Below are 12,232 nucleotides of genomic sequence, written 5' to 3'. Positions count from 1 at the left end.
ACTGGGTGTGATCCCAACTAACACTATAAGGGAGCCCTATTTATAACTATCCTCATCCTTTATTCCAAGTATTAATAAACCTGCCCAGTTTTCACCACTTTGCTCACCCGCTGTTCTGGTGTATTATATATTTAGGTTCAGCACAACGGAGAGTTTTTTTTACTTATTTTCTTTGAAGCAATGGAGCAAATCTCCTGTCACATCCTCCCTCCCACCGAACAGCCACATAGAAATAAACACAACCGGCATCAGTATAGCTCAAGATTTTTGGCTGACTTCTGCAGGTCGTCTTGAGAGACATCAGAATGAAGAAGATGCCACTGAACGCACCGCATTTGACATGGGCACCACCTGTAGTCATGTTCCTTGTACTCCTAACAGGTATGTTCAAAGGTAAACTATTGACCCAACTTAGGGTAGGTGGACAGGAGCTGAGAAAAACATTTATTTTAAAGGGGCTGTAGCAAGGCTGACTTACTGAGACTCCCACTGAACCCAAGAACAAGGGTTTTCTCTTTCTATCTGCACCCCCCACAGTGAGGAGTGGATTGAATGCAGTGGTTGTCACTCTATTCATCTTTAATAGGACTGGCGAATATAGCCGATTCTTGTACTTGGCTATTTCCGTCAGCCCCATTGAAATAAATGGAGTGGTGCTCCATGTGTGTTGCTGTTGCTCCATTCTGGATTTTTGGTCTCATCCTCATAACGATGATGTGTTATGAAATTAATCAGTTCAGTATTTTGGGGCTCCTACAATGTTCTTATGATACATCTCCTGCCATCACTTGCAAATTTGGGCAGGATATAAGGCCCAAGAATGTCACTCTCATTGCTTTATTTTGAGATTCCTTAATATATTCCTTGATACCTTTCTTAATATATTAAAGAAGTGTTATTTTAGCAGTATGTTCTACAACAGCCTGTACCTGGTGGTCCAAAGGTAGAATAGAGGAAATAAATGGAATTCTGCATTCTACTAAAAGATGTACAGGAGGGAAATGTGAAATTCTGATAATTGCTATATATTTTGGAGTTGCTGTTTATTTTCTAATACATTTAAAGGCATCTTGTGATGCCTGGGAACAATGTGTCAATATAAGCTAATAAAAAACAACCTTGCTATAGAAAGCACCAGATCTAATAGAGCCAGTGCTTATCTATTGTGGTCATATAACATTATATAGAGGGGTAGATGACATTACACATGTTTACCTGCCCGCACCAGTTCATAGCTTCTGCTAATGTCTACTATTGGTCACCAACAAAATCTATGAGGATGTCTCAGACTACTTCTGCAACCTGTGGCCACAAGTAGTAGTCTAAAGTCCTGGCTATTGAGATTGGTTTCCCCCTCCCCCCACAATCTTTAATTGGCACCACAGTAGACTTGATATCACAGTGATAAAACACTTTAGATAAGTATCTATATCTTCTTCATTGCGAATGCAATGGAAAGAGGAACAGGAAGCAGCTGCCGTCAGTGTATTTATCATGTGAACCTCCCTAGAGAGCATAACTACAGGTGAAAAGAAGAACTGGGTGAGGCCTTTGTCATGCATGAACTTTTTACTTTTAGACTTAAAGGAGCATTCTGGGACTTTTTAGACTTTGTCCCATTGATGATCGACAGGTCATCAATTTTGTGAAAAATGCTGAATTTAAAACAACATCTGACTGAATGAATGAAGGAGGAGAAATATTTTATATCTGTCTAAAATAAATCATCTAAACTACTTACAGAAAAAAATTGATCTCATGAATCTCTAAAGCTGGCCATGCACATTAGAGAAATGGCCACTGATCTCGCTAATCTCCACAGCATCAGCCATCTATCTAGTGTGTATTGACTTCTTCCGACTTCTCCCCCCCCCACCCCCCAATGACAGATGTTTGGGGGGAAGAATGATGGGGATGTACTTTCTGCAGAATTGAGGCTTCCAAGTATCTTGTGGTGTTCCAATAAGTGTAGTAACCAATAATGAATAGGCACATAGAGTACCTACTGGTCATTAATACAAATGTATATATAGATATGTATCCCTAACAACATCTATAAACTATTTCTCTACAGTTCCATGCTGGGGTCTGGAGATGCTGTGGGTACCCACCTCAATATCCATATACGTTGGAGAGAATGCTACAATTCCATGCAACTTCCACCAGAAGCTGTTTGAAGATGTGACAATCTCCTGGGCCCTGATTCACAGAACAGATAACAAAGCAGGCAATATATCATACTTTGACACAATACGGAAGAATTTATCAGTCACTACAAAAAACCTGATCATCACCAAAGCAAACAAATTAAATAGTGGCCTTTACTTGTGCAGCGTGACTGAAAGAAATAGAACTCATGAGTCCTGTGGAACCTACCTGAGAGTGAAGGGTGAGTAGTAGGCAAAGGGCAATGAGCACTAACTTGTAGAATAAAGGCATGTTCACATGGTGGATTCTGCCATGGAATTTTTCATGCAGAGTCTGATCTTAAAACTGCGTCAGCAAGCTGCAGCTATTCTGCTGTGGATTCACACATGGACTTAGCCCTGTCAATGGCAATATCCATGTCCGGAATTCCGACGTGATTCCACATAGATCCGTTAGAAGAAGCAACGTGTTACTTCTTGACTGCTATCTGTGCAGAAACACGATGGAAGTCCACATGCGAATTTTGTCTATTGACAGAGCTAAATCCACATGCGGATCCACGGCGGAATAGCCACAGATTTCTGCCGCGATTGTACAGGTGGATTCTGCACTGAAAATTCTGTGGCAGATTCTGCTGTGTGAACAAGATCTAAGGCTACAAAAGCCTGTGCATTAATCACTGGTCTCACTTCTATCAGAAGAGTCAAGGAATGGCTGGGGTGTAGAAAGAAGGTATACCTGTAATAGGGGCTAACCAGAACAACACAGACATTGAGCAACCTTCTGGTCCTTCACTTGGGTTTGAGGACTTCACCCAACACCAGTGGTTCCAACATGTTGTGCTATGCCAAAGTAACTTTTGACTTTTAGCCCATTCTACTGTGCTGCTTAAGGTCTCTGAGAAGCAACTTTCTGCCCCACCTACATGAAACCCATGAGATGGGCTGTGGCAAGTTATTATTAGCAAGGTACTGCCTCTTTAAATGACTGCTTAATATATATCGCAGTAACAATATAGCAGTATAACTTTTGAAGACAGGGTACTGAGTACTTGTAGAGCACAATGTTAACTTTTGAATGTTTCACCTCCATACTCAGGAGGAGGTGTAGTACTGCAATTATCCTTTTTGCCCCACTAGTTCATTCCCTCCGCTAAGCTTGGAGGAGTAGGCCTTACATTAGGCCTTGGGACAGCCACTCAGTCCATGGTTCAGTCCGACTCTGGGACACTCTCAGCCCATGCTGATCATGCAATGGCTTCCAATGTCCCTGAGCATTTGCCATGGGCTTGTCTTACAGTGGCTGCAGATAGGCTAGCTGCTCTGCACCTTATACAGCAGGTCCATCCTTACCTCTGACTCATTTCCGTCTTTTGACTCTTAAGCCCTCCTCTTGGTCCTTAGCTATGCACCAATGCCACAGTGCAACACTTGTGCCACCACACTGACCCTCACATCAGCATCAAACCCTGAATAAGCCCGTGCTGATGTTGGGTTCCTCCTCTTGCAAGTTCTCAGCAAAAAAACTACATTTGCTGGTGACCAGTGACACTGGCTGGGTTTAGTGGCACCACTGTGTACAGCAGTATGCCGGCCAGTCAAGGTAAGGAGCAAGGCATTGATTCAAAAAGAAACAGGCAACCACACAGAAGCAGCAAATGATGACACATTAACTGAGGCAAATACTAACATGAAAGGGAGGACACCAAAAATTAGGGTTACCCTCTTACTTACTTGTCGATAGTTCAGCAGGCAAAAGCACGGTTATAAAGAGCAGCTCTCTCTCTGGAGGAATCGGCATGGACAGTCCACAGACTCAAATTAGCACCAGCACCATGTAACACTTTTTATCATCAGTGTGGTGGTTCTGCAGGAGAACTAAAGATTGCTGACAGTTTCCCCTACAGATTACAGCAAATTGCTGGGAGTCTCAGCAGGGCACCTTTTAGAAGAACCTTCTAGCGGAAAGGTGTTATAAGTATAAACTTAGAAGATCGAGTCATTTTCAAAACCTAACAAAAAAGTATTCTGTAGGATATGGCCAGGTCAGTGTGCAGCATCCGAGCAGCAGGCCTTCAGCCGAGGAGACAGTGGGGTAGAGAAATACCTTGTCACAGGGCTCTACCGTCTCCTCCCTAAGGGTAGCCCGGGACCCGATCTCATTACCCACAGGGGGAGATCACGAATTAGTAACCACAGTTACCTGTAGTCCTGTTTCTCACTCGTGATGCCAACGTTCCATCCTCTGCGGTGAATCTTTCAGATGCACAGAGTGTCTTTTCTGAATAAGAACCAGGAACGTTCGGTTCCATCCGTTTACCTAAATCATGTTAATAAATAACAGTAAAGCAGTCCTTACAGTAGTGACGTAGGGAGCATTCACGGGGTATTTGTACATCTACAGCCATAGCTATCAGCAGGAACTCAGTCTCCCAGTAACTCTCTCCTGTCAGTCACTCCTTGGCAACTTCACTATTTCTCCGGACACGCGCGGTTCTTCCTGAGTCCGGGCTCATGCACACTTCGGTAGCTAGTTGGTATAGGGAGTGTCTCGGGAAGGATAGGCCCAAGCAGGAACAGCAGACGACCTTTCGGCCTCCTCCATGTCTCCCAGCTCTTGCTTCCCCTCTCCCTGGAACTCATAGAACTCTCTCTCTGTGATTCGGATTTCTGTTCTGCTCTCTGGATCTCACATACCACCACATTATCAAACATACATCACATGATCAACAGCCAATCCACGAATAGACAAAACGATACAATTTCCAGACAACACCAGACATGAACAGACATTAACCCATTCATGCCTGCAGACATCCAATACACATACATCTGATGCATTCAACATTTAAGACAGTAATACAAGACAAACATAAAAAATGAAAATTGCATGTACACATTCACAAAGTCAAAGATTTAGACCTTAGTCACACGAGCGTTTTTTCCCGCAATTTGCCTATCGCATGACGGATGCGCATCCGCAAATGGCGTGACCGGGCCGAAAAATCGCCCGAAAAAACTGCTCCTAGCCGCGTTTCAATAGAAACGGGCCGGAGCTGTCCAGCGCGTTGAATTCAATGGAGCCAGTAATACAGCCGTCTCCATTGAAACATTGAAAGCAATGCGCTGCGGGCGATCTCACAATGAATTGTCGGGAAGGGCTTAAATATATAAGCCCTTCCCTGCAATTCATCCAGAAATGTGTTAAAAAAAAAAAATATATATATATACTCACCTTGTCCCGGCCGACGGAGCGCAGCCGCGGCCGCCGGCAGTTCTCCTGAACTGTTCTCTATAGTATTCAGCAGCCGGGGATTTAAAATCCCCGCCTGCTGAATGAGCTGCCTCTGATTGGTCACAGCCTGACCAATCAGAGGCAGCTCTCAGTCACACCCATTCATGAATTCATGAGAGCAGTTCAGGAGAACTGCCGGCGGCCGCGGCTGAACTCCGTCTGCCGGGACAAGGTGAGTATATATATATTTTTTTATTTTTACACATTTCTGGATGAATTGCAGGGAAGGGCTTATATATTTAAGCCCTTCCCGACAATTCATCCTGCACTCGCCGGCAGCCCATTGCTTTCAATGGAGCCGGCTGTATTGCCGGCTCCATTGACTTCAATGGGCAAACATCGTTCTTCTCTGCCACAGCTGTTACAGCTGTGACAGAGAAGAATGATTTGTCTACTATATGTTCTCAATGGGGTCGGCGCTGCTGCCGCCGGCCCCATTGAGCGCATATACAGAAGAGAACAGGAATCGCAGATCGCAGATAGGTGCTATCTGAGATTTCTGTTCTATAATTTATCGGACGAGCGCATAAAAAGCGCTCATGTGTCCGATACCATTGCAAAGCAATGGTTTTATAAAATCGCCGGACGCATGCGCATGCGCAAATCGCGCGAAAAAACGCCCGTCTGACTAAGCCCTTAGGGTGTACTTACACGCATGATTTCTGTGTGTTGCACGTACAAAGAACCCATTATTTTAAATGAGTTAATTAATATACATGAGAAATTTTTATCTCAGACCCAGGGGCCAAGTTAAAAAAAATTCCAGCATGTTCTATCTTTGGGCAATATCGCCCATTATTTGCTATGGAAAGCAAAAAAGATGTATGCGATCTCTACGTGATTTTTTCACGCACGTGAAACTCATATGTACAGAGATGCGATGTGTTTGTCTTGCAAAACTCTTTGTGTTCGCAGAAAAATTGCAAGTTTACAAGAGTAATATTGGTCCAGGTTTCTCAAACTGATATCACACTCACTCATGTAAATACATAAGTGTAAGGGCAGATTCAGACGACGATATACGGCGTCTCTCTCTGCAGGGGGTGGAGGCTGGAAGAGCCGGGAGCAGTGCTCTGAGCTCCCGCCCCCTCTCTGCCTCCTCTCTGCCCCTTTGCACTATTTGCAATGAGAGACGGTGGGGCTAAGCTTCGGGAATTAGCCCTGCCCTCGTCCCGCCTTTTCTCATTGAAAATAGTGCAGGGGGGTGGGTCATTTTCTTGTGCGATTTCTGTCCATATGGCAATTGGAAGAAAATCGTACGAGGAAATTGCCTGTGTAAATACAGCCTCACAATTATGACAGTAACCAAAAAGATTGTTCTGGCTTTTGTGAGAAGTAAATGGTTTGTGTTTGCACCAAAAAGTGTCTGTGAGATGGCAGCGGGGCGGAGCATCACTTTCAGATGGGACTTCATGACCTTAAACTTTACTTGGCTATATACTATATTGTAGATATCATTGCCCTTTTTGTTATTGAACCCTTCATGGTGTTAACCTCCTGTTTTTTTATGTTTCAGATCCTCCTGCTTACCTGTTCTTTAATGTTGCAGACGCCACAAAAAACAGACTTATCTCTGCAGAGGGAATCATACTGCTCCTCTGTGCTATTCTCCCTGGGACCTTCCTTCTGTATAAGGTTAGCATAGCAGTATTTTATTGGAGTATTGTGATACAGACATATTACACATTGATGACAAGGCATTGGCCTTTTATTAAACTGAACATATCCAATCCTACTTTTCCCTTGTGGCAGACTTTGGTGTCCGTCAGTCTTCCTCTATACACATGAGATCACATTTCTCAATCTTTAGCATTTTCGGTCATCAGAAAAACGTATGCATAAGGCCTCCTTCCCACGAACGGATTTACGCCGCGTAATTCGCGGCGAAAATCCGCTGCGTTGCCCGCTGCTATTAGGTTCTATTGAACCTAATAGCACAATGCTCACGATGCGGAATTCCACCGCGGAATTCCGCACCGTGAAATCTCCCGTCCTCACCCGCGGCATGCTCTATTTGCCGCGGGTGTACGCGCTGACGGCTTCCATTGCAGTCAATGGAAGCCGTCCGTTCACGCTATCTCCCGCTGTAACACAGCGGAAGATAGCGTGAAAATGCTTTCCCGTCTAGCGCCGCCACGTCATGTGACGCGGCCGGCGCGTCACGTGACAAGGCCGGCCGTGGGCGGGGAAGCGTCTTCACGCTATCTTCCACTGGTAAGTATGGGGTCTCTGGGAGGCGCTGTGACGGGCTTCGCAGCGGAATATTCCGCGGCGGAGCCCGTCACGCTCGTGTGAAGCCGGCCTAAGTCCTATGGAAGTCCTTATGTAGGAGATATAGTGGTGCATTGAGTTGCAGATTCATCATGGCTAATGCCTTAGGCCAGGGATGCACAACCCTTTTTTGATCTGAGGGACACATTGTCATACTGAACCACTTCCAAGGGCCACAAAGATATTCCCATCTGAGATATTTCTGGTATATTCTATGTATATGCCATAATAAATCGAAGTTTTAGGAGGACAGGAGAGGTGTCAGGACTGGAGAGGTGTCATCTTCCCCTCCAATCTCCATTGTAGATGGTGGATGTTGAAATAATGGCCTGGCATTTCAGTCCCATAATCTACAATGGAGACGTGCATGCAGATACGATGCTTCTAACTCATAAACTAATTTATGGAGCGCCAAATGGGTCAATGGACTTTATTTTCCTCATATATAGGGGATCCAGACGTGTCTACACAGTACACACTTGGTACTTGTCCTTATATATAGGGGACCCAGACATGGCTACAAAGAGCACCATTAGTACTTGTCCTTATATGTAGGGGACCCAGACAAGACTACACAGTGCACCCTTTGTACTTGTCCTAATATATAGGGGACCTAGACATGGCTACACAGTGCACCCTTTGTACTTGTCCTTATATATAGGGGACCCAGACATGGCTACACCGTGCACCCTTAGTACTTGTCCTAATATACCCAGACATGGCTATACAGTGCATCCTTAGTACTTGTCTCTTCCTGTTGCCCTGCTATCTGCCACTCCTCTTCGCCCTGACATGGAAACTACATGTGAGCAGCCACACTTAGATATTTCTGTGTCCAGATAATTGGGCTACAAAGAATGGTATTGTGGGCTGCATGTGGCCTCTGTGGTAAATATTGTGCACCCTTATTTTAGGCATTATAAATGGTGAAATCTGATGTGAAAATCAGCAGCTTTTTTCACAAATTGAGCAAGCTGTACATTTGAAAATCCACAGCATGCTCTAATTTATGTGCAGCTTTTGTCTGCCATACATGAATGGGGGTTGTTAAGACTCTGCCATGTCTTGACATGTCCTATATGATCCCATATATAGCACACTCATAATAACACTCCACAACTGGACTTTATAAAATGTGACCATCTTAAGAAATGGCGTCAGATCGACTGACGGGACTGTAAGTGGATGTTAGACTACCTCATACTTCCATTAGACAATTTAGTTTAACTGTAATCACTGATAATTGTGTTCTCATAGACATAATCTACTTTCACTGTCCACACCTAGTTTGTGCCACTTAGGTTTGGTTCATACATAGTAATATATTAATATATACTATATTAATATAGTATGTAATATGTAAGGCCGAAAAAAGACATATGTCCACCCAGTTCAGTCTATTACCCCCCAATGTTCATTCAAGGGAAGGCAAAAAAACCCCAAAACAATGATATAGAAACCAATTTTCCCCAATCTGGCAATTAGAATAATCCCAGGATCAACAACCCTTTTGAAGTAATTAGTGATTATAATATATAGTATTGTAACGTTCAAGAAGGACGTCCAGGCCCCTCTTGAACTCTTTTATCAAATTCACCATCACCACATCCTCAGGCAAATAATTCAAATAATTTTTTTAGAAAACATTGGTGAAAACAACACAAATGTGCTGCCTCCATTTTTTTCCCTCTTAACACACACTTTGGTGTACAAAAAACACAACACAACACATATAAAGAAAATAGACAAAATAATTGTACAAAACAGAACATTATACCACCCTCCACCCACCCCCCTACTACTCCCCCAGCTCCTCCCCACCTACCCTGAAAAGTCTCTCTTGTAATTGTAAGTCCAAACAGGATAGAAGAAACTTAGAAAAGAGAAAAAATAAATATATATATATTTATGCTTCTTCCGGAAAAATCAACTGTCAAAACTGGTTGCATATATAGGTCGTAAGAGTAGCCCCCCCTACTCTGGAGATCCACAGGTGACACATCACTGTCCTTTTTTTCTTTTTCTTTTTCCCCCTCCCTCCTCCCTGCAACCATCAGAGGAACCAACCCCAATAATGGTAGGCAACACAGCAGGTATCCATAACCCTCTCATATCTCATCCCAACAGGTACACAGCCCCTTCAGCACATACTCAGATAGTCTCACTGCTCTTACAGTAAAGAACCCCCTTTTATGTTGGTTATGAAACCTTCTTTCCTCTAGACGCAGTGGATGCCCCCTTGTTACAGTCACATTCCTGGGTATAAATAGATGATGAGAGAGATCTCTCTTATTGTCCCCTATAGGTCGTAAGAGTAGTCCCCCCTACTCTGGAGATCCACAGGTGCCACATCACTGTCCTTTTTTTCTTTTTCTTTTTCCCCCTCCCTCCAACCATCAGAGGAACCGACCCCAATAATGGTAGGCAACACAGCAGGTATCCATAACCCTTTCATATCTCATCCCAACAGGTACACAGCCCCTTCAGTACATACTCAGATAGTCTCACTGCTCTTACAGTAAAGAACCCCCTTTTATGTTGGTTATGAAACCTTCTTTCCTCTAGACGCAGTGGATGCCCCCTTGTTACAGTCACAGTCCTGGGTATAAATAGATGATGAGAGAGATCTCTGTATTGTCCCCTGATATATGTATACATAGTTATTAGGTCGCCCCTCAGCCGTCCATTTTCTAAACTAAATATCCCCAATTTTGATAACCTCTCTGGGTATTGTAGTCCGCTCATTCCATTTATTACTTTAGTTGCCTGCCTTTGTACCCGCTCAAGCTTTGATATGTCCTTCTTGAGTACCAGTGCCCCAAACTGTACACAATATTCTATTTGTGGACTAACCAGTGACTTGTAAAGAGAAAGAACAATGTTCTTGTCATGTGCCTCTAGACCTCTTTTGATTCATCCCACGATCCTATTTTCCTTGGCAGCAGCTGCCTGACACTGGTTGCTCCAGTTACGCTTACAGTTAACTAAAACCCCAACTCCTTTTCCACGCCAGTGTTTCCCATTTAGTGTGTAATGGTGACATAGCCTTACATTTATCAGTGTTAAACCTCATTTGCCACTTTTCTATCCAAACTCCCAACTTATCCAGATCCTCTTGCAATCTGCTTGAGTCCTCTCTTGTGTTTATTTCTTAACATAGTTTTGTATCATCTGCAAATATTGCTATTTTATTGTACAATCCTTCTACCAGGTCATTAATAAATATATTAAAAAGAAATAAAAAAAAATAAAAAATCTCTGATCTGCTGTACTTTGAGCATCGGCTGAATAACCGCTCAAAAGAGTGAATTCAAACAATAGTCATTCATTGTAAACATGGCCACTGGCAGGGTGACGAGTGATAAGTCATTAAATGTTTTGTTTCAGCTTACCACAAATATTAGCTGCTGGTTGATCAAAAGTCAACTGGTGTAAAGTCACCGTCCGTCGTATTTGAATGACTTGTGAACAAATTTGCATGGAGATCCCACTTTGAACTATATCTCGGCAAACAACTAATGAACTATCATCATTCTGTATAAAAGCATTGAAGTGTACAAATGTCATTCGTACACTTCAATGACTTTTCTGAGCTACTATCTGAACAATAGTTGCTCTGTGTAAAGATACCTTGACACAGAAATGGTGACACCATTAACACAACAGTTTCCCAGCGCCTACTGAAATGCAACTATGAGTGCTCGGACTGTGTGGGCATAAGTATTACAATAACCTATTGAACAACATAGTATTTTTACTCATTAAGGGCATTAGCACTAAAAGGGTTCTTCTGTAGCCGGAGCTTCTATGGATGCCCCAATTTGAATGGAAAATGACAAAATAAGAAAAAATATGAGGCCTAGATGTCTTTCAGTAGTATTTTATGACCGGATGGGGATCTTATTATTTATATTATTACATATTATTATGTGCGTATATATATATTCACACAAAAGATAAAAAAGAAGTATAAATAAAGAAAAAAATAGCCCACACCAACTCAAATCATTACTACAGTGACCTTATAATCATTAAGACTATATATTACATATGTCTTATATAGTCATATAAGACTATATATTAAGAATGACCAGAACAAAATATGGAAACTTTTGCTAAACTTTAGTGTGAATTTGCAAATATAAAGAAAATGTTTTAGAAGAAAATAGTATATCCTATTTGTTCACATTTAGGCCATTAAGGAGAACATACAATTCGGATTCTGACCCCCTCCAAGTAAAAATACAGTTGTCTATATAATGTTTCCAACATAATAAACAGAATTCTTCATTTTCAATAAGAAGGGGAAGAAAAAACCTGTTTTCAAAGAGACATAAAAAGATTGGTGTAATTAGGGGTGTATTTTGCCCCATTACTGTGCCCGTTTGCTGTAAATAAAAATTGCTATTATACCAATAAAATAAGGTAAATTCAAAAAGCTATAGTAATTTTTTTTTGGTGCCATGATTTTCTTTTGGAATTTTACAAACATTGGGCAATGATTTCCAAAATTTTTCCT

General features: G+C 42.4%; 1 protein-coding gene across 2 annotated transcripts in view; it reads left to right on the top strand.

Annotated features, from left to right (window-relative positions):
- CD79A (CD79a molecule) overlaps positions 1-12,232 on the top strand; it is a 48,387-nt gene that overhangs the window by 22,752 nt on the left and 13,403 nt on the right. For both annotated transcript variants that reach the window (XM_066607113.1, XM_066607112.1), the window contains 3 exons: positions 285-381; positions 2,075-2,389; positions 6,959-7,077. In XM_066607113.1, the coding sequence (XP_066463210.1) occupies positions 285-381; positions 2,075-2,389; positions 6,959-7,077 (531 nt within the window). The remainder of the gene's footprint in view (positions 1-284; positions 382-2,074; positions 2,390-6,958; positions 7,078-12,232) is intronic.

This window comes from Eleutherodactylus coqui, chromosome 6 (assembly GCF_035609145.1).
Source record: "Eleutherodactylus coqui strain aEleCoq1 chromosome 6, aEleCoq1.hap1, whole genome shotgun sequence".
Classification (NCBI taxonomy): Eukaryota; Metazoa; Chordata; class Amphibia; order Anura; family Eleutherodactylidae; genus Eleutherodactylus; species Eleutherodactylus coqui.
Note: the sequence above shows the minus strand (reverse complement) of the source record. Positions and strands in the feature narration are given on the sequence as shown.